The 22,231-nt window shown below is 40.4% G+C and overlaps 4 protein-coding genes and 1 pseudogene across 6 annotated transcripts in view; 3 read left to right on the top strand and 2 right to left on the bottom strand.

The window, feature by feature from the left end:
* Window positions 1-2,622: 2,622 nt before the first annotated feature.
* On the bottom strand, window positions 2,623-3,918 carry LOC145902864 (uncharacterized; annotated as a pseudogene).
* A 2,779-nt stretch (window positions 3,919-6,697) lies between these two features.
* Window positions 6,698-7,861, top strand: LOC145902862 (uncharacterized). The gene is made up of 3 exons (XM_082990957.1): window positions 6,698-7,045; window positions 7,245-7,394; window positions 7,468-7,861. The coding sequence occupies exons 1-3, from the start codon at window positions 6,698-6,700 to the stop codon at window positions 7,840-7,842; spliced, it is 873 nt and encodes a 290-aa protein (XP_082847083.1). The 3' UTR covers window positions 7,843-7,861.
* Window positions 7,862-8,653: 792 nt separating this feature from the next.
* LOC145903540 (uncharacterized) lies at window positions 8,654-11,055 on the top strand. The gene is made up of 7 exons (XM_082991625.1): window positions 8,654-8,794; window positions 9,047-9,166; window positions 9,324-9,379; window positions 9,435-9,678; window positions 9,746-9,821; window positions 9,886-10,008; window positions 10,358-11,055. Exons 1-7 carry the CDS (start codon window positions 8,704-8,706, stop codon window positions 10,710-10,712), a joined length of 1,065 nt encoding a protein of 354 aa, XP_082847751.1. The 5' UTR covers window positions 8,654-8,703; the 3' UTR covers window positions 10,713-11,055.
* Window positions 11,056-11,857: 802 nt separating this feature from the next.
* LOC145902085 (uncharacterized) lies at window positions 11,858-17,783 on the top strand. Its single transcript, XM_082989942.1, has 8 exons — window positions 11,858-12,048; window positions 12,483-12,675; window positions 13,137-13,314; window positions 13,512-13,611; window positions 13,686-13,821; window positions 14,215-14,473; window positions 14,844-14,942; window positions 15,041-17,783. The coding sequence occupies exons 1-8, from the start codon at window positions 11,947-11,949 to the stop codon at window positions 16,842-16,844; spliced, it is 2,871 nt and encodes a 956-aa protein (XP_082846068.1). The 5' UTR covers window positions 11,858-11,946; the 3' UTR covers window positions 16,845-17,783.
* A 975-nt stretch (window positions 17,784-18,758) lies between these two features.
* LOC145901335 (uncharacterized) overlaps window positions 18,759-22,231 on the bottom strand; it is a 31,590-nt gene continuing 28,117 nt past the window's right edge. For all 3 annotated transcript variants that reach the window (XM_082988962.1, XM_082988963.1, XM_082988965.1), the window contains 5 exons: window positions 22,132-22,231; window positions 19,790-19,906; window positions 19,645-19,725; window positions 19,488-19,565; window positions 18,759-19,420 (listed from right to left, as the gene is read on the bottom strand). In XM_082988962.1, coding sequence (XP_082845088.1) covers window positions 19,185-19,420; window positions 19,488-19,565; window positions 19,645-19,725; window positions 19,790-19,906; window positions 22,132-22,231 — 612 coding nt within the window. In that variant the 3' untranslated portion in view covers window positions 18,759-19,184. The remainder of the gene's footprint in view (window positions 19,421-19,487; window positions 19,566-19,644; window positions 19,726-19,789; window positions 19,907-22,131) is intronic.

Raw genomic sequence — 22,231 nt, 5'->3', positions numbered from 1 at the left:
TGCGAACGAAAAAATTCCTGTTAAGTGTCCACAAACTATACGCATATTCCCGCGTGCAGATTGAAACAAAAAAGAGCGAATTGTTTGCGTATGTACAAAAAGCTAAGCAATAGAAAGTTAAAAACACAAAAAATTTGCAACCAACCTAAATTTTGCACCCCCGATATAAAGCAAATAAAAGCAAGATTTTACATTACTTACGCATTCATTACAAACATACTTTTTCGAGTGCATACTACGCAGACGACCACCTTATGTTCCAAGTTTTAAAGGCAGAAAACTGTATCAAATATAACTTAGCGAAGTGCTTTACACACGATACGCGCCTTGGGCGAATTGATCTTCCGTGTAGCCTTTTGCGACTCTCATGCAAAAAACAACGGAGTCAAAACAATGCAGCTCTGCGGGAGTCGACCGCTTTGTCTGTTTCAGCTACGAACGGAAACTTATGCGTGTGTGAATGTACACAAGCTTACGCATATTAGGACGTGCGAATCTAAGCACCAAAAACGTCCTATAAAATACACTGAGGCGACTCTGCAGCACATTTTGTTAAACACCATGTGAGAAATCTCCTAACTTCCAAGTCAGAAATTTATCTACGGGCCACAATCAATTTTGGAAGCATTATGCTTGGCCCAAGAAATGCTTCCAATTGATTGCCCATACTTCTATATATGGGGTATGACACGAAAGTGAACATCCGGCCAAACTTCGACCGTCAGTGATGTACCTTGCTTGAATGTTTTACATGTCCCATATATATATCTATGTTTGGTAACAGGAACATCACCACCACAATATGTTTAAAGAATATTTATTGTGTTCACACAAACACATCAGTCACAGGAATTGTGTCACTGCTTGAACTACTACTGATCTTTCGTCGCCCTGCGGCACTGGCCTAACAAATTTGAATTTCCTTTGGCAGCTGATGCCCGAAGTTTTCGTGTTTAGTGTGATGTAGAACATCTAAGTTTAAAAACAATGTTAAACAAAATGCAATGCTAAAAAAAGAACTTACGCACTTCACAATAATTACCTCAAATCAACATGCAGTAGCAATTAATAGTCGCATATGAATACTTACTTATTAAAAACAAGTACAGTTTGTGCTCCATGAAAGAAATCTTTAAATTTGGCTTCCTTTTTTCTCACATTCCAGTCCAAGAAAATTTCATTGCAAGTTCACGGTGCAGAAACAGCTTCAAAAAACTACGTATATTCCCACGTAAAGAATCTCGTTCGACAATCTCAGCAATTCGACCATGGTTGTATAACACAAAATACCTAGTACAAATTATAGACCACAACATACAAATAATTCCCAACCAGGGTGCTGCAAGCTTATTGCATGGGCGTATCTAGGGGGGGGTCCGGACCCCCCCCCCCCCTTTGTGTAATATTTTGGTCTTTTTTGATAACTAAACAAACGCCACCGTATTTTTTTGTCAAAATCCGCGTGAAAACCAGAAATTTTCTTTGACATTGACCGAAAAACCGCATCGTGCTTGCGTTCGCCATTGTTTCCAAACAGGGAGCATTTTTACCGAACACTTGGTAATGTTACCAAACATGTTGCATTGTTACGAAACAAGTGTCATTTTTCGTCAGTTCACGTACGAAACGTCGTTTTTCAGTGGCCACGTTGTAATAACAAGCGGTTTACTTGCGTGAAAGTCAATTAGTTTAGTTGTTAAACTTTCCATAGCGTAACACAATTGCGCAAGCCAGAAAGCCACCGTTTATGTGACGATTGGCGCGAACACCGGCGTTCGTATTTTGCGATTCTCGCCCATAATTAACCTTAGTTTATACCTGAAAATCGGGAATTCCCTAAAACATTTGCCCCCCCCCCTTAAAAATTCCTGGATACGCCCCTGCATGTATGTATTCAATATGCAAGTTACATTCATGGTAACATTGTAATGCAAATGCTCCACAATTTGCCACTAAGTGCCAGAAAAAAAGTTTTTATTTTGTGTTATGCTGTAAGCCAACAAAGTTTGGGAAGTCACATTTTTTAACTACCTTCATGTTCTCCATGGTAACTTGCAATTCCTGTTCTTCTTTAACTGGTTTAAAATTAATTACCAAAGATGCAGCTTTTGTTTCCTTGTTTACAAGCTTAACCATTTGATTTTCCATTGCAATGAGCTTCACTGGAATGGATTGTAACTCATTTGAGTTTTTCATGACCATATGAAAAATGTTGGCTAAATAATCTTGTTCCACTCTTCTTTTTTTTCGAGGCAACATCTTTTTCGGAATAACAAATGGGCTGAAACAGAGTTTGTATTAATAGTGGCTTTCATTTTATTTTGCATTTACCTTGGTGGTGAACTGGTAAAGATTTTTGGCACATTTGAAGAAATTGAAAAACTGTCTGTTCTGAGGAGAGGTGGTACTATTTCATTGTCGTCACTCTCTGAAAATGAAGACTCAATTTCTTTTGTAGTGTACGCTTTTGTTGCACAGCAATCGTATGAATCTGAAAAAGATATGGTTAGAGTAAAAAAATATGGTTTTAGCAAGCATAAAAAATCATTACTAGATTCACATAAAATGCTGCAGCTGTATGTCTTCCAGTCATCCATACAAGGACACTCTCATATTTTCTCACTATGAAATATTTGCATGAAGATTTGACACAAATATGAATAAATCAAGTGAACCATACATTTTATAATCATCAACCAAGTGCACAAGACTATGGACATTATTATAAGACACAAAACTTTTTCGTAAAGAAATGCAGAACTTAAGAAAATGATTATATTTTGTAGATGATATAACATGTTTGTGCCTTAATATTACAAATCCAGTGTACAACAAAAAAAGTCTGAACTCTGATGCCTTCCAGTAGGCCACTTCAGATAATTTTCGCATTTTGCGATTAAATTCTACGGAAATAAAATCTTTGAATTGTTTAATGTGCTGATCCATCTTTTGTACAGCAGTCGCTGACAGCTTTGCTTGGTTTTGTCTGAAGAAAAAAATTGAAGAATATTCATTGGAAAAGTTACCAATTTATTATACCTTCTGACACCTTTCCACCAATTAAGTAATCCTTTTGTAACTCCGAGACAACATAAGTGCATATAATCTAATACAAAACCATGCACCATATTTACTTCAAATTCAGCTAATATTGATGTTCCACGGTGATGATTTTTATCAATTTGAGAAATGAAATCTTCATTTTTTCTTGGGAGTCTTTTCACACCCTAGCAGGCATACATGATGTGAGAATGAGTCATAATGACCAGTGATTTGACACCTCTCACAAGAATTATATCCACTGTTGGCCTTTATTTTCTTGAGTGAAGACCTTTAAGGCGCATCGCAAACACAAATACCTTTGTTTACCATTTGGAAAATTTGATGTGAGACTGAGTCATAATGACCAGTGATTTGACACCTCTCACAAGAATTATATCCACTGTTGGCCTTTATTTTCTTGAGTGAAGACCTTTAAGGCGCATCGCAAACAGAAATACCTTCGTTTACCATTTGGAAAATTTGGCTGCCTGTTGAAATGGGGTGAGTAAAGAGAAAATCAATGTCCTTCAAAAATTCCCTGAGAAATACATCGCCTTCAGACATTTCACGATTGGCAGACTTCTCTGTGCAATAAATCCCAGCACAAAGGGGCCGCGACACGATTGGCAGACCTCTCTGTGCAATAAATCCCAGCACAAAGGGGGGCAGTCTTTTACATGGAGCATAAAATAGGATATAATTTATAATCTGGTGTGTGCTGAAAAAGAGGAGATCTTTCAAACCAGACATCCAGTTGGTGAGATGTACATAGTTTCCACCATTCATAGGCCTATATGTAAGGTTGGGATTGGGTATGAGAGTGTTGAATGATCGAGGTAGTTCTTTGTGAAAATGGTGCAAAGCTTGCAAGAGTCTTGAAATTTAATCTTTAGGGACATTTGTTTCAGAAAGAGTCCATGTGGTCAATGCACTAACAACATCATATCCGGACCCCACTTTTGTGAAATATTTTGGTATTTTTTGACAACTATACAAACGCCACTGTATTTTTTTTGTCAAAATCTGCATGAAAACCAGAAATTTTCTTTGACGTTGACCTGAAAAACGCATCGTGCTTGCATTCGCCATTGTTTCCAAACAGGGAGCACAGTGGCCACGTTGTAATGACAAGCGGTTTAATTGCGTGAAAGTCCGTTAGTTTAGTTGTTAAACTTTGAAAGCAGTAGTGATAAAACTACGGCGCAAGCACTATACGGCAAAACCTCGCATCGAGTGTCCCATAGCGTTACACAATTGCGCAAGCCAGAAAGCCACCGTTTATATGACGATTGAAGCGAACAGTTTATACCTGAAAATCGGGTAATTCACTAAAAAAATTTGGACCCCCCCTTTAAAAATTCCTGGATACGCCCCTGCTTGTCACCAAATACTAGTTGGGTTGCCTTAGATATAAGTCGCCTACAGTCTTCTGCCCGCCAAGCATTCGAAAAAGACCGATTTTACGCATGAATGATCTCCTTGTCGTTTTGGCCGTCGTTCTAATAATCCGTACCTACATGGTGTCCTCCAACATCATTATTATTCTTTCGTTATTTCGTAAACGTTGTTTTACGAATTGTGAAAGAAAATGCATGTGTTTTTATAAATAAAAAAATATGTGAAATGTATATTTCTTCGGACGTAAAAAGTTTTTCAAAAACTCTTTGCGGCAAAGCAAAAGCAGTTTTGCTTACGTAATTACCTTGAAATTGCAAATACAGTGTAATAAAAGCCGTTGTCAGTTATTTTTCTGTTGAGTCGATTATGGTTTTGCTATGACCAAATTGCATCCCTAGGACGGCATAAATCCACTTACCCGCAATATATTTGGGGTTACCAACTAGTGATGTTCCCAGTTCCAAATTATCCGGCCCGGCCGGATCCGGGTAGTTATTAATCAAATCCGGCCGGATAATTTGGATCCGGCAGTTTGTTAACACCGATTCGTGTATTATGGCAAAAATGATTGATTGCCAAACAGAATGCTATGTTAAGGTTAGCCTGTCATGAGTGGAACAAATAAACGTGGGCATTTATTAATATGGTAAAACACGTCATGAATAACCTTAATAACAAATAACAGAAAAATCTTACGTCGGCGAGTATAACAGACTGGGTTCCAAAAACGAGTAATTTGCGAAATGTTTGTCAGCTATTAGGACAAAAATGCTTTCCCAACTATCCGGTAAAATTAAGTGTATTATCCGGCCGGGTCCGGGTATTGAAAATTGGTCAATATCCGGCCGGGTCCGGGTACCCGGATCCGGCGCAACACATCACTATTACCAACCCAATCTATCATACATCATGGATTTACGGCCATTTCTATCATACGCCTCTAGTAACTCAACTGTAATTGACACGAATTTCAGCGGCGTTTTTGATACACCACAAGCGAATTTTGTTTATCACGCAAGTTTCTATGCTAATTTTGACAAATATCTCTGTGTTACGGTTGTCAAGGAAGGCCCGGGTATTTGTCGAACAATTCTGGCAAGGCCCGGTGATACGACAACTATAATTTCTGACTGGGAAACTTGCAAAAACAATAATAGTGTTTGTTATCCTAAGACCATTAAATTATGTTTTCAATGACGTTTGAAACGAACTTCAAGACAATGGAATTTTGAAAACGCAGTCAACCTGGGTGGAGGGATAATGCCATCCCAGGCGAACGGTACAAATTAAAAAGTTTATAATACGAACACGAGTCAATGATACACCTTATTATGAACATTTGAACAATGCCTGTGTTTCTACAAGTTTTTCTTCAACAATCGACTTTAATAAAAGTTTTCGCATAAAATTAATTACAAAAAACTTAATAGAATCAAATGCAAAAATTTAAGCCGTATTGTATGACCATACACGCAATAATAGTAGCAACGGTAAACTACTTGCGGCACTAGTTGAAATAGCTCGAAAACATGCAATCGCATGTAATAAATAAATACCTTTTTAAACATTTTTGACAATCAAGATTAATATAACTTGTTTGTTTTGTTGAATTGTTGGAGCGATTGTTAAGTTTTACTAGCTTTGAAAACAATCAAACTTTGATAACTGGTTACGAGGGCGTGTAATGAGGAATTAGTGGAATGGATTTGGCTTGGCGCGATGTAACCTGCAGCTGTTGTTTGCACAAATTGTAAGTACACCGTATCTCCATTAAGCGAACACGACGGCGATTATTGCCAGGTTCAAAAGTGACCCAAGCTCCCACGCATTCGTGTTTTTCTTCATTAATTTTGTAGTCCAAGTCGTATCCTGCGGTATTTTGTGTTGGGCTTCGATTGCAACGGGAACATACGATAGTCGCAACAGTGTTGGCCTTGTTTACGCTCGTGTCGTTTCGAGCATTGCAAGGATGTTATCGTTGCGAGTAGCGGGTATGCGATGGGCTCTCGACGCATGTAATATTCATGACACACGAAGGTCGCAGTGGAATTTTCGCTTTAGTCGAATGTCCTTGCCCGTTATGATGTGCAATGCTGTGCAGATCGCGGCACGGAAAACAAGAAGAAGTAATTAAGTTCGGCAGAGGAAACGGTTGAACCCATTTGAACCGTCTTGTTTCACCACAGCGTTGGTGACATCTAGTAAGACTGCTGCGATCATTCAGTGAGATTATATCGATGGTTTAAAGCTATAAACCATGGGTTCAGGCAACACAAAAGTGCGCAAAATTAATCGAAATGAATCAAAAACTAGACATTCTAAGGCGCCAGAACAGAGGGTAGATGCAGGCGTATCAGCCCAAGCAGAAGTCAATTTTAAATCATCACCGTGTAGCGGCCGATCCGATAACAACAACAACGGCAAAGAGAAGTTCAAGAAAGAAGAGATCAAGTCGAACGAGGACTGGTTGGGCCCTGGCATGATTGCTGATGATGCACGTCACGGAGTAACTGCGGAAGCTCTTCTAATTGGCAAGAAACGTTTGAAACCGACTCTACAAAGCAACAATAACTGCAACAAGGAGCTAAACGACAAGGAAAGTGAGGTCAGACTACGATGCGACAATTACAGTACTACATAGGTTTTATCTACATTGTATAAAGATTGGTGGTAATTTGATTTTTCATTGCCTGCTCTATTTAACGCAGAATTTATTAAAGTTTCGTAATTTATTCGTAATTTACATAAAATAAATCATAATTCAAAAATTCAGCACTGAGTGAGTTATAAATTTATTGAAATAGTTTCACAAGCATCCCCATCCGAAACCACGCCTGCTGCGTAACATATCGATCTACGAAACGGGACAGGCCCATGGAAATGGAGATAGAACGAACACAATGGTGACTCAAAGCACAAGCATGCGCATTTCTACCCGAGTCCAGCAAAGCTCAGTAGGTGCATGTATCACATGTTCTATGTTTACTCTTTTGGGCGATTTTCTTAAACGTTTTTTGTTGTTTACAGGAATGCACGAAATCAGAAGATATTCGCACCCCGCTCTCGAACCAAGTGGATCGTCTAACTAAAGAGGTGTATGGGAGAGAGGACTGCGTTTTTAAGGATCCCATGGTTTCCCGATTTACATTCCACATGTTGCCAAACCGCCAACCTTTACCAGCTCCAAGACTCTCAAAGAGCAGAGCCGCCAAAAAGATATTGGGACAGCAAAGCAACTCACTACGAAAAGAATGCATTTACGACAAAACTCATTTCGAAAAAAATCGCATAGAAACTTCAAAATACGATGACAAAAAAGTTAAAACTGCCACTGAATACGATGATTACGATTTAAATTTGATGGCGGAAATAGAACGGGAATTCGGAGACAATTTTGGTTAACAACAGTGTTTGTTTATAACATGCCCTTCTTATAATTCTGCAGTGTTTTGCCATTTGTACAGAACAACTCACGCTAAGCAACATTTTGCTTTTAGCAATGCGTGTACCGATTGTGTTTTTTTAAGTACAGCAACACGGAAAAGGTTGCTGATAATTGTTGAAAGTTTCTGGCAAGCATGAAGCAAAAGTATAAATAAAAGGTTTGGATTCTTACAGCAAATTGCGTTAAAATGAGTACACAGAATAGATTGTAATCGACCATTGGTTTAATTTGCAATAATTCCCCAACGGTGGAAGCGAAATGTAAGCAACCTGTAAGCTGCAGAATCAGGCTCTGGTGGTCGTGTTATGTGAAATGTTTCTTAACAAGACTCCGCCATGACGTTAGAGAAAAGTTGGTGCGGAACCGAGGAGGCGATACTTGCCAACGCAAGAAATGCCGGAAGCCTGTCACTTAATCATTTACGCTGCACTGTTTTAGAATATACGTCAGGCTTCCTTAAGTCAAAATAACAATACGCGTGGCTGAGCATGACAAGGAAACTTAGCATTGGCATGATGCGATACCAATTCCCGTTTGAGAGGGAAGCAGAAAGAGTGATATGTAAGTGCGACAGGGTATAGTAAGTGAGCGTTTTATAAAGTGAGGGTGATCCGGCGTGGATTTTTGAACAGCAAATGTTTTTAGCTTCACGCAACTAAAACGTTGCGTTTTAAAAAGTGTTTGCTTGCTTGTACAAACTCGTACAAAGAAAAATGCAAACCAGCAAAATGAGCATGAATTTAATTTTTTCGTCTTGTTTTCTTCTATATAAGGGTGTGTAAGTGCTGTTCGAAACCTCTCGTTTTATTGTGTGCGAGATGTTGGACTTTGTACTGATAACTTTGATGCTTGGACACTTTTCTTCGACACACGGAAGAGGATTATATGGGACCATGAAAACGAACTTAAGTATGGACATGTTTTGCTTGGGATATAAGTGATACACCCTTTGTAATATCTCCGTATCTATAACTTCATGATTTTAATCCGTTGTTGACTTTTGCAGTAAATTATCAGGAGATCCATAAGGAGAATTTAATATTTCATTTCAAGGAATTTATACCTGTCCACATTTAGCATAGATATACAACACGTTTATTTCGAGATTCGTGAGTTGTATGAACTGTTTTATGCATTTTCGTGGTGGGACCTTCGTTTCAGGCTGTGGCAATGGCAGAGCTACAGTACTTGCGATACAAGCTGGAACCGAAGCTTCGATCAAGTTTCCTACAAACACGACTGGACTTTTACGGTGTCAGAGTGGATTGTTTCATAACAATAGTAAGAACCCAAACACTAATCATAAATATAAACACTGCACTTTTACTAAAACTTATTTCAATTTCCAACTCTTTTGAAACTTGGTGTGGTTTCATTGTTTCTGCATGATTTCGATCAAACACAAAAGTTGCTAACCCTTAATTGTTACTGATTTCAGCACCACTCCAAAATTTCTACTTCACATCAACGGAATTTGTGTTACATTTTCTCACGGTAGATATTTGGTATTTTCCTGTATTTTGGTACATACTGATTAAAATGCATATAGGTTCAAAACTCGGACTTTGGAAACTACACTCTGCAACAAGTATATAAAAACAAAACCTGCACTATAAATTTTGTCGTTTCCGAAAAGTTCCTTTCCACCATGGAAATGTTTGTTAAATTTTACTTGTGGCCTGTAATAACCGGATCGGCAGTTATACTGGTTACAGTTGTTGCGGTTTGTATCGCTTGCTGTAAAACCAAACAGCTTACAAAAAAAATTGAGGAACTCGTATATCTCACTCAAGGTATGAGTACCAACTGTACATAGCTACTACATATGTATCGAAACACTGTGTTGCATTTTTATTACAGCACAAACCGAAAGAATGAAATATATCGAGAAAATGGGCGACCTAGAACATAACGACCTCGATCAAAATTTTACTGCGTAAGTTTACCCATGTATTTATTCAGCACATGTCGTATATAATTTCGACAATCCACCATTGCAGCATTACCTCCGCAAAACCAGCATCAGCAGCAACACCAACCAACGATGGTCAACGTCATCATTTAGAAATTCAGTCAACGCCATCATATCCACCCCCAACTCCTCCAGTTAAGGTTTTACAGCAGTAAGTATTTTGTTTCACGCTTAAACTTTCGTTGGTATTGAACTTCTAAAATATATTATGTTTCAGTAAACGTGACGGTGTTATTTTATTCTATGTAATATAATCCTCATAGGCGAAAATGCAAATGCATTTATATTTTCTTAGTTAAGTTTGAAAGAAAACGCCCATATTTGGACCCAAATTCATACTTTCCATCACAAATGCACTTTATTGTACAAGTACAAATGCACGTAACGCTAGTCACATCAAACCTTGAAACATTTTTTCGGGTTCGATGTGAAAATGTTGGGCCCGATTACAACTCTGGTTATAAAAAGAGCAAAATAAACCTTTAACCAACCTTACTAAGGCGGAAGAGTCCGGCAAAGCGTCCTGTGAGTAAGCACCTGTATGACGAATGTCAGCCCCCTGCCGAACGACCACCGTTTCCATTGCCAACAGACGCAAAGAAAGGTCGGAAAAATCCAATATACGATGACGTTGCTCCAGACGAGAACCCTACAAAGCCAATTAAATTTATGCAATCCGTAAAAAGCTTGGTCAAGGGAAACAGATCTTCAAAATTTGGACAACAAATTGCGCAAAAGTACAATCATTTTAACAGCAACAGACCAAAATTCAAAGTCGTGGCACGCAGCGGGCAACACGCAAATACTTTACCCAATTATGATGCAGTCGAAGGTTCATCGACCAGTCAGATGTAATTTATCTGGCTACAATATTTCTTAGTCAACATGCTCTTTCCAGTCAATCATCGTCTTATTTTTGTTGCGTTTACTCCCCTGCCAAATTTTTTTGAGTCAGCTGGTGCCGGTTGCCGCTAGGGGCGGAAGTAAAAATCAAAAAGGTCAACAAGGTTCGTTGGTTGTCGAAAAATAGACAGTATAAAGTTAAAAGAGATGATTATTTGTTGTGAATTTTATTCTGTCGATGATGTTCATTGCATTTGTTCATGTTTTAGAATTGTTGCTCCTGTACGTTATGGCATAAAACCCAAATTTGTTGCATTGTTTTCGTTTTTTTCCATGCACATAAAAAGTAAAATTTAATCAAGTGATAGTAGTGAAAAGTTTCACGATTTAAAGTCGACTATCAAATTTACGTGAGGTTTTTTTAATCTTAGCTAGACCAAGGCCGAGCTAAGGCTAAAGTAGAACTACTTTTTAAGATTATAAGAAAATCGTTGGTATATAATAGACACAAGCCAAACAGGAATTTACAGATATTGCCTGACCGTAAATTAATTTATTTACTTTTGTCAAACTTACTACACTTTTATTAAACATGGTTAGATTATAATCTCTCTTAGGTTTGGTTAGATAATAGTTTTTAATGTGTATGTATGGAACCTACTCTTGGAGAGTTCCATGGTTTGTGTTGGATTTTTGACAACTAATTGTGTAAGCAAGGGTCTACAGTCCATAATCTACAGTCCATTTGATTCCACCTTGTAGAGTTTAATTGTTAACGTTTATCCAAGGGTGGGCAAAAAGTTGCTCTCTATATGAGTTAATGTATATAATATCAAATCTGATTGTGGAAAAAATGACCAACAGAAGTGGGTCATGAGAAGAAAAAAGTTGGTATTAAAAAAATGCTCTGGTTATACGGGTGTGCCATCGACAGCCTGCCAGGGGCCTTTGGTTTAAATTGATCCAGTTATTTTTATTCTTTAATCCCACTGCTCTGGTGTTTACTCTCATGACCTGCCATACTGTTCAGCAATGAATTTGTCAATAACTTTCTTTGTTATATACTTAATTTTTGTACAATTATTGTATAAGTATTGTATGTTTTTATTGTTAGATATCAGTTCTCTTAATCAGCCTTCTACCCAATGCACAGATTGAGTAGCCTTCCTGTAAATAGCAAAAATGTAGATTAAATTCTTGTCGCACATTCTGTGGTGTTAGTCTGTCAGACTGTAAGTTGTTTGCGATGAACAACTACACCAATTTTGTGGAGATTGGCAAAGGGAGCTTTGGTACTGTCTACAAGGCCTCTAAGCACAACCAGACCGAACCATTTGCTATAAAAAAGGTTTGTTGCATTTGTTTAAAATTCATGACAAGTTATTGGTAATGTTTAAAATACAGTTTACTCGTCAAACTGTCATTACAAAAATTAATTGCATGAGAAAAATGTGATGTGAGTTTTGACAATAATGGCATTACTGTGACAGGTAATGCCCAGATTTGTGGCAAAAACTTTGGTCAATATTCATTTCTTTTTTGCTCTTTGTCTAATAGAAAACTTCTTTGTGTTCCTTTCCCTCAGTTTCCTTTCTGGTATTGTTTCAGAACTTTTTTGCAGTAAAGTTGAACGAATGCTTAATGATAAATGTTACCGTGATTTTAAAACAGTGATTAACTTTAAACGGTATGGTGCATCAATGATTAGTGTCTGTTGCTTTTGTCAAAAAGTCTATTCAGCTAAGACTGGCAGTAAATACAGTTCTACTTGCTGATTTGTAGGTTCGTTGCAATGCCCCTGAAAATGTTGAACTGGCTCTCCAGGAGTTCTGGACCTTATCCTGCTTGCAAAAGCACCTCAATATAATTCGCTTTGAGGAATGTTACTTACAGCATGCTGGAAAAATGAGCTCAATGAAACATGGTGACCACTCATCACCTAGCTATCTCTGCTTGGTTGAGATGTCTATCAAAGGTACTTGTGGATAATGCACCAATTGTTTCTGGTAACTTGGTTTTTGAAAACTGAAAATAGGTTGTGACCACCAGGTATCTGACGTTCTTCTGGTGAAAAACAACAAATATACACCTTTTGTTTAAAAAAGATTGTATTTTCTGTCGTTTCGCCTGTATGTACGACTAGGCTTCTTCAGAGATTAAAACAAACACAGTAGCGTTGTCATACGTACTGCAGTTTATACAAAAAAAATAAGTATTGACAGAAACATATACGTCTAATGTATCAACAAAATGATGTGGCTATCTACAGAATGTTGTCAAATCGTAAGCTAATCCATGTACAGTGTTCTTATATTGATACAAATCTGCAGACATTTACATTCGTATTTTACAAGAGGAGTTTGTGATGATTAAAAGTAGTCAAGTTTATTCAGCTAATATCCAAAATGTTGTTTATGTATATTTAAAACCACACAGGTGAATGTACAATGACTAAAGGAAGATACCATCTGTGGTTTGTGATGGAATACTGTGATGGCGGTGACATGAATGATTATCTTCTCTCCAGAGTACCCACTGCTAAGCTTAATGCCTCGTTTATGTCCCAACTAGCTGATGGAATAGCTTTTCTTCACCGAAGTAGTGTAGTGCACAGGTCAGTGATTTCTGTTTTAATGCTATGCACATATTTTCCCCAAGATCTATGTTCCATTGATTTAAAGTTTTGTGAGAAAATTTAACAATATGGTGGTTTAGAGTAATTAATAAGGGTTAAGTTGGAATGTTTTTATTGTGAAAAAATGTCAAGAACCTGTTTCATTGCATTACGTCAAAGTGATTTGTTGTTAACAGGGACTTGAAGCCAGAAAATATTCTAGTTCGGACTAAATCACTAGATGGTGATGGGTGCTCTTTTCCAACTCTAAAGATAGCTGATTTTGGATTGTCCAAGGTGCAAACACTGAATCTGTGGCAAATGGTTTTTGATTATGGCGTGTTTTTGCATTTATACCAATTACATTACAGGTTTGTGCTTCAAAAAATCAGGGCCAAGTGAATGTGGATTCATGTTGGCTTTCATCAGCTTGCGGTTCAGACTTTTTTATGGCACCTGAGGTGTTTGAAGGACATTACACTGCCAAAGCAGATGTATTTGCCCTAGGTAAGGTTTAATAAATACCATCATCAAGTATTTGTTTAAAGTTTGAACCACCCTAGTATTTATTGTTGAGTGTTTACTAGCTGCTAAACAGGTGATTCTCAAACATGGATTGTCAAACTAGAATTTTTGTGATCCTAATTGGAACAAGTGCAATTAAGAACCAACCAAATTCAACACAAAGTTTCGCATTAAATTACTTTAGATAAATTTGCTGGGATTTTGTAGTTTGTTGTTACTCAATGTTTGTTTTAAACTAGACTGTATTTGGTTCTTACACAAAAAAGATTAAGAACCACCATATAAATAGCATGAAGGGTTTAAATCACTCTAGCAGTTTATGCTGAAGGTTTACTAGTTCCAGAACACAGTTCAAAGCTATTGTTTGTTTTACAGGTATAATGTTTTGGGCAATCATGGATAGAATTACTTTTATTGATGCGTCCACCAAGAAAGTTTTGCTTGGAACTTACATTCGTCGTGACAAAGAGGTGCTACCTGTTGGAGAGGCAATGTTAGATGACTCTAAGTTAAATCTGGATGAGCTTTTATCAAGCACCAGCATCAAGAAGAATGTGATCTTTGCCAAGGGCAGTGAGAGGAGTAAAACCATGAAGGCTTCGACCTGTGTTTCAGCAAACAAATCTAAACTAAGGTAACATTGAATGTTGTAGATTTTTCAAACTGCATGCTGATCATAGTGACATTGCAGTAATGCATGGGTCATTTTCATGCTTGGTTTTGCATAAATCACTGCTGACTTCCTCTCACGGTATTTGCTGTAATAATTTCCTTTTGTGGCCCCTACTTGGAAATGTGGTGCATCACACCAGTGTATGATCAACTGGATTTAAAGTTTCACTTATAATATGAAAACTTCAATGTTTGATTTGGTGCTAAACAATTGTAACTATACAGGGTATAGGTTACCTATTTCCATTGTCAGTGAGTTTGACACTTTTGATATAGCTCGAATATAGCAACTAAATTTTGGACCAGAAGTAACCTTTTACTATGCACAACAGGGAATTGATTGCTGGGATGCTGAACCCAAATGCAGATGTGAGACCAAATTCACAAGAATTACTGGAGAAACTTCAGTCTGTGCTGATTCAGGGCTCAAAGTAAGCAACTACTATTTTACAAAATCCAAATTTGTCACCAGTTAAGATGTTAATGCCCACTCATTTAAGGACCTCTAACCATTATTTTTACGCAAAAGGTCAAAGAAGAAACAAGTTGCGAAGAAGTCGCCAGTCAGGTGTTCCCCGAAAGCCATCAGGCCTCAGGGCAACTTGATAAACGACGCTTCTTCGTCAGGTCTAATAGCATGCGTCGATGCCCGAAGCCCAGTCACCATAGAGCAGTTCAGGCGTCCTAAAAGGGGCCATCTCCACCGAATAGTAAACAAAACCGAACAAAATGTAGCCGCTTCAGAATCGGCCGCCGCCATCCCCAAGGCCGAGATATCAGGCCAACATGATCAGCGTTTGTTGTCCAACGATGATACAACTCGGCAATCTTCATCGCCAGACAATCGACGTGTTTTGAGATGTAAAAAGGAGCGTACAAATGTGCCCTCTATGCAAAGCGCGTCGGACAGTGCCTCGGAGCACTCTAAATCGCCACAAGGGCGCGCCAATGCGCTTTCCGCCACGACCAAGTCAAGGAAGCAGATTGTGCCACCAAGACGGTCGCCTGCTGTGTCAAGTACGCGGGAAACTACAGCCGAAATAAGCGAGAGCAAAGCCATTCGCGCTGCCAAAAGCGACCGAGTATTGCGCAGTGCAATCACAAAACGGCGTAAAACCCTTCGTGCTTGGACCCGCCGAAGCTCACGGACTTCCACGCCAAAAACAACCAAACCGTTGTCAGTCAAGAAGAAAGCGCATCAACCCACTGTGACTAATGTTAGTGATGAAACTTGTGAAGAAAGCGATAAATCGTCCAGCAGCGAAGAAGTGCCCGAATGCAATTCAGTTCCCAATCCGTTTAGCGTGGCTGTGAAGAAGCGTTGGAAAACAAACAATAAAACTGGAGACGCATCGCAATTGTCCTCTAACAACCCAATAGCGAACCCCAAACCGGTTGTCGAAAGGAGGAGACGCAGGATCGTAATATCTGTGTCCCCGAAACCCGTTACGGCGAAAACAAAACCTGCCATATCGGCCGAAAGTAAAACAAAACTGGAAACTACAACGTCTCTATCTGATCCAGTCCATGACGAAATAACTAAATCTCCCCCGACAAGAAATCGACCATCCCTCAAACAGCAAATCATTCAGTCGCCTAAACCTCAGCTTGCTGGAGCCAGCAGACCAAAATCGCCGCAGGAAACTCGACGAGGTGCAGTGCAACCTTCAAAGCTTCGGATAAAGTTGGACAAAAGCGTTGAACCGACTTTACACACAGATTCAAGTGACTCCAGGGTCGATTCCCAACCTCCTGAAAACTCCGGTATTTTCTCCAACTCGGCCAAAAGAAAGCTTTCCGAGCCACGAGAGGAGTCGGAGCCGAAACGACCGAAATTTAACATTCCTTTGTATCCGTTTTCTACCGGTGTGGAATCACAGCATCAACTTCCTTCTGCTCACAGCCCTTTATCCATATGCAGCGGCGTAACTTCAAACCAGTCGACCCCCAAGTATTCTCAAGCATATCGGTCTTCTCTCAATTCTCTTTCCGTTGGCAACAGCCCTCGCATGTCGTCTCGTCCCACGGTATCGTCCTCCTTACCGTCGAGTCCGCATATTGCCGGATCCTCGGGTCTACTCGTCGCCGCATACCGCGATCGATTCGAGATGCTCCATCACCAACAGGTTTACCATGCAGCGCTGAAGTCGGTCCCCCAACGCCGCTCACTGGATTCACAAAATGGACCGAATTTGCTGAGGTCAGGGGCAGTGTTGTCACCGGAACTGTTCGTACGCGCATACGCTCGCAAGTCTATTTCGCATGATCTGTCTCCGGCTTCTTCGTGCCCTTTTTTGCACCAGAGCCCGCTAACTGTTCCCCCTGTGGATTAGAAGGTCCTATATAAGTGGATCAGAACATTCCAGCTTCTATTTAAACCCAAAGGGTATCAACTTCAGTAAGGGCGACGTCGGTTGACGTTACTCTCCAAATCAACAACAAAGTCTGTGTTATTGTCACTATATGGCTAAACGTTTTCAATATTGTTAAGTAGATTGCAGTTTCGCCATTGTGCCAAACCAAATGGTCATGGACCGTCAGATCTTTAAAAGTAATACTTTTGCAAACAGCGCAAAGCAGCTTTAAAGAAATTACGATACTTGGATGCGCAACTGTGGCCTTCTTCCGTTGCTCTTCGCATTTTTCTTTCGCAGGTGCCCGCGTGTAGTTTTAACCTCAAAATACACGACTGTTAGCAAGTGGATGCACAGTGTGTTCTTTGCCATACAAACTGACGTCCAGCCGTTTACCTTTTAGTGTTTCTTAATTGAATTAACTCCCATCATTTTGCGAGAGTCTCGCGTACGTGCACTGGTTGTTATTCAGTGGGTGTTGGTTGATGAAACTTGCGGATTACTTCGCAAGCCGAAGTTGCTTTGCATTTGGTTTTGCCATGTTCATATCTTATTCGAAAACCACTAATGGTGTTTTATGCAATCAAAAGTGCAGTTAAAAGATTCAAATTCAAACGCAAACTTCGCACATTCAGTGAAAACTCTTTTTGCTTGCAGACAAATGTGGCAAATTCTTCTTCATAACCTGTGGTGGTTATTTGCTTCGGTGTTTCTTTTTCATTTCTCTTTATTTTGTTGCTTTACATGAAATATGTATCCGTGTTCGCGAGATTCCTTCCTGTTAATTGTTTTCAGCTATTGATCCTTTCCCCCTCCTGGGTTGGTGCGCCTCCCTGTATCACAGCTTTTTCAACAGCTGCTTTTTTTCAAATGAAATGTTCGAGCTTTTGTTTGAAGTAAACTCCTTTTGCGATCTGTTGCGTGGGTGTACTTTTACTCAAGAGTAAATTGTGAGTTTAGGCTGTACAATGATCATAACACATTCTACTCATTTTCCTTGTTTAATTATGGAAGTCGTTTTGCGGCCATGGATGACTATAACTGACCAGTCCACTGTTAAAAGCCTTTTGTTGTAGAATTATTTTCTGAGTAGGGTTATATTTCAGTTTATACAATATATTGAATTGTACCAACTCCGAGATTTACCTAAAGCTACGTTGGTAATTGTTTGTTGCTGATGCTGCCAGGCATATTACTTGGTAATGTAAGGCTCTTCTGGCTAAAAAGAAAAACTAGTTCGGACCGAAACGTCGTTATTGTAGATAAAATATATTGTAGATAACTCAGCAAAGTTTCATGCAAACGCATGATTGGTAGGATCGCCCCACTACGCGGGTCCTTACTCGGTGAACGCAGCTAAAAGTTGAAGAAAAGTTACTGTTTCAGCTCTAGGCTGCAATGCCTGGACTGCGAAGCCTGTATACCACGTGATACGGTAGATAAATTAGACATTTCAAAGTTGTAGTGCACTAGGATGTTTCTGTGGGTTTTACAAGTTTACTAACGTATATTGATATTTATCATGCTTCATTAACCTGGTAAAATTTTCCCTGGCAACTTAGGTTTTGCGGCTTAGTGCAAAAATAGTGAAACTGGCTGTTCACATGGCAAAGGTTGCCAACCTCTGCCGGAAGCCGCTGATTTAGTCGAACAAGTCATGCTGACAAGTATCTTCCCGTTTACCCCAAAATGTTTTTCATAGCAAAACAATTGGTAAAATTAAAATTTGTATGTCTTCCTTCTACTGGGCCTTGCTTGTATATAATAAATATTGCTTCCATTAGAAATTCATCGAATCAGCAGCAGGCGTAAATAATATCTGACGTGTATACAGCAGAGTGTACAGATGATATTTCTTCACTCCTACCCGAAATTTCACGAATAATATATAATACTGCAATTTATTGAAGCGCCCGCGTTTGAAAAGTTCAACCATGTATCGAAGAGAAAAGGCAATATATATACTTTTCACTTGTCGTGCAAGCTACGTTTCGCTTCCGTGGGAAACAAGTTTGTTACTTGACGTCCTCCAAAACAACTCATTTGGTTTAAGTAATGGAACTTGTTATATAAGATCTTTATGCTGATGCCAAAATAAAGAACAGGAAATTGCTTGATAAGGATATGAGCCACCAGGGCTTAGCGTTTTAAAGTTAATCACTTTGCCTCATGCGGGGTAAAGCCCAAAACGTGAAAATAATCTATCTACAATAATGACAAGAGATTCGGATAAAAAACACATTTGCAGGCAATACAACCAGTGACCCCGACCGAATCCATGTGCGATTGTGAGAAGTCCGGCATTATGATTTTGGAAAATCAATTCCACGGCCATCTGGTGTCAGATCGATCGTCCGATTGGCTGTCCGCTAGGTGACTCGCAACCACCTTATTGTTTAACTCTGTTCCTGTGGATCGACGTTGCCGCAGAGACGAGCATTGTTGCTTGTTGCAGGTCCCTCGTGGACCTTTGTACCCTCTTGCGCCTCTCACGCCTCGGGAACCTGGTGGACCAGGCGGACCCGGTGAACCTGTTCGTGCCCTGCCGGGTGAACCTTAAAGACAGTTGTAAATTTAGTTCAATGATCGTGGGCAAAATCGCGTTTTTGTTGCTTTTCCAACCTGGATTTCCTGGAATTCCAGCTGGCCCTTGTATTCCAATACCCGGTGGTCCACGTTCGCCCTTGTCGCCAATTTGACCTGCAAACAAGACGCATGTTAACTGTACAGTATATAACAGGTATGTTTTCCTAGCTTCCAAATCCCCAGAAAGCTTTACCTCTGTCTCCCCTTGAGCCTTTTGATCCTGCTACTCCAGGATACCCTCTGGGTCCGGGTGGACCCTCGAATCCTTGATGGCCTGAAAAAGAAAGTAACCAGTTGAGCTCTCAAGATCCATAAACCGTCCAGTGTCAAAAACTTACCTTGCGGACCAGTTGATCCGCGAGTTCCCGGCGGTCCAGGGGGTCCACGGACGGTGCGAACACGTGATCCATGATATGATGTTGAGGGCGATGAAGTTTGTCTTTTCCTGTCGTACTCTGGTAAATAAAAGGAAAGTGTTGCGGCGCACTCGACATGCGACACGGTGGTCCGTACCATGCGCCGTCGAACAAGCGCTGCTGCTCGCGAAACACGGAAGCGGCGCCGTCGACCCCACCGTGCACCCGCGCGTACATTTAAGGGTATAGGCCAAACACGCAAGTGGCAAGAGATACGTCATGTGACAGGCGCTGCTGCATCGAGAATGTGATGTTGTCGAAACACTTGAGACGGCAGACAAGTAGTGGCGGCGATAAGGCGCAAATATATCATCGTCGAGTGGCTGCAGCAAACCGTACCAACCCTCCACCAACATTTGTATGCTTAGAGTAATATAATGATGTTTAAGATATGTTTCTGGGCTATCAAGCAATGAAGCGATCGTATGGGTTTGGGGTATTAAATTCCACTAAGAACATAACGATATTAATCACATACACAACAACGATCATTTCAAAGATCATCCTTCAACGCAATCTTTGCTCTCGTATTGATATCGAAGATAAAGTATACACAGCGCTCAAAACTCCAGGTGCGCATACTGAAAACCGTAAATCTTTCCGGCTATATGATCCCAGTGCGTCACCGCAGACGGCCGCCCAGGTTCCTAACTCCAAAAACGAACAGGTTCGAGGGGACGCAGATCACTGATTCGCGGAAGTGGGCTCCGGGCGACTGTTGTGAATTACGTCGGTTTTGTTTACCAGCAGGACGACCGTGGCGCAATCCTAGACCGTGACAACATGCTTTCCGCGTGGGAGCGACTCTCGGCGATAAACAAGTGGATGCGCGGGGACAGTGTCCTTGTGTATACGTACATGACATTTCAATCTGGACCAAGCGGACAAGCGACTCGGGGTCAGGCGATGAAACACCTAAATTGACGCCGTGGGCGGTCCGTGCTGCTACCGCGCATACCTTCAGCGCATCTGCTTTGAAGTTGAACACTCAGGTAACACCGTAGCGCTTTTGTATCGCTTAGGAGTGGGACATTTCCCGGGTGCGACCGAATACGGGACAATTTCAAAGCGAACCCCGCGCGGGGTCCATCGATCAGCATGAAAGGGACGCGCGATCCGGACGGGGCTTAATCTAAAATCAATTCTGCGACTTGGACCAACAGACGCGAGGGACGTATTATAGGTAAACAGCGCACCCGAAACGGGATCAGGAGGCTTAGAGGCGAGGCGTTTCGCATTATGGTTTTGGGTTGCGAAAGTGGCGACGAGGTGACGGATCGCTAAGATCGGCACGCGCTCCCTGTCATAGGAAATAAAAAGCCATGAAGTGCGCATTGGAATTACTACTTCCTACCTGTGGTTTGGCATTGTTGCCTCCTTGAGTTTTGGCGGGATTCTGAGATTGCTGGGATGCGGTTTGTATGGTGCAAAATGTGCGGTTTTCTCTGGCTGAGTTAAAAACCCGCAAAACCACGAGTTTCAAAATAGCTTTCATTGGTTCAAATAACTTCACCAATTGTTTAATGATAGTCTTGTTTAAGAAGTCTTGCCCATTTTAGTTGCTGCAAACTTTTAAAACTTAATGCAATACTTTCACAATTACACTTAAAAACCGGGTACTTAAAATTTGAAAGACGAGGAAAGCTACATCCTTGCAAAACTGCATTTGTCGGTGACTGTGCCAGTGCCAGTGTCAGTGATGTCATCTTGCAAACGGTCCACCTTCAAAGCCGTGCGCATGGCATAAATCAAACGTTCTGCTACCACCCGTCTCTGAGCAAATACTTTGCGGGCCGCGACAAATACAATGGACGGTTATACTCGACCAAAATACTTGCGCATGGCTGCATATTTCCATCGCCTTTGTATTTGAACTGTCTGAGCGCGACGAAAGGTAAAGTAAATAACACCGCGATGGTCGGTCGGTTTCATTACGCCCGATTATCCATCTTCCACATTCAAGTGAATATGTCGAATTTGAAGTCTTTCACGTCAGTGACAATATAATGAAAAGGCGCCCAACTTTCCGTGTATCGGTTCAAGCCCGAAAGAAGTCAAAGAATATGTTGGTGGCGGACTGCTCTTGTTAACGATTGTCACGGTGAAGTTGTCAAGTGCCAACAGCGCTTCTTGTCGTCAAACCAATAGAGCACATAATTGTTTGACAGACTCGAAACACAAATTCAATGTGGACCATCATCAATCACAGTTTAAAATAACAATATGCAATACCGCCCACGTATCTCGTTGGGTGGCGCACTTACCGTCAATCATTGCCTGGCAAACCTTGCGCGCAATTATTTCCATTTGCTGGGTTGAATCAATGCCAGGTTCGCCTTTTGGACCTGTTTGGCCGGGAAATCC

The sequence above is a fragment of the Ascidia mentula genome, chromosome 5, assembly GCF_947561715.1.
Source record: "Ascidia mentula chromosome 5, kaAscMent1.1, whole genome shotgun sequence".
Taxonomy (NCBI): Eukaryota; Metazoa; Chordata; class Ascidiacea; order Phlebobranchia; family Ascidiidae; genus Ascidia; species Ascidia mentula.
The sequence above is the reverse complement of the archived record's forward strand: the minus strand, read 5'-3'. Positions and strand labels throughout refer to the sequence as shown.

Bases quoted from the DNA above. Each gene is read 5' to 3' on its own strand.
- LOC145903540 (XM_082991625.1), top strand. From the start codon at position 8,704: ATGTTGGACTTTGTACTGATAACTTTGATGCTTGGACACTTTTCTTCG. The intron at 8,795-9,046 runs GTATGGACATGT...CCTTCGTTTCAG, and splicing joins GACCATGAAAACGAACTTAA to GCTGTGGCAATGGCAGAGCT. The intron at 9,822-9,885 runs GTAAGTTTACCC...CCACCATTGCAG, and splicing joins CTCGATCAAAATTTTACTGC to CATTACCTCCGCAAAACCAG.
- LOC145902862 (XM_082990957.1), top strand. From the start codon at position 6,698: ATGGGTTCAGGCAACACAAAAGTGCGCAAAATTAATCGAAATGAATCA. The intron at 7,046-7,244 runs GTCAGACTACGA...TTATTGAAATAG, and splicing joins TAAACGACAAGGAAAGTGAG to TTTCACAAGCATCCCCATCC. The intron at 7,395-7,467 runs GTAGGTGCATGT...TGTTGTTTACAG, and splicing joins CCCGAGTCCAGCAAAGCTCA to GAATGCACGAAATCAGAAGA.
- LOC145902085 (XM_082989942.1), top strand. From the start codon at position 11,947: ATGAACAACTACACCAATTTTGTGGAGATTGGCAAAGGGAGCTTTGGT. The intron at 12,676-13,136 runs GTACTTGTGGAT...AAAACCACACAG, and splicing joins GGTTGAGATGTCTATCAAAG to GTGAATGTACAATGACTAAA. The intron at 13,822-14,214 runs GTAAGGTTTAAT...TTTGTTTTACAG, and splicing joins AGCAGATGTATTTGCCCTAG to GTATAATGTTTTGGGCAATC.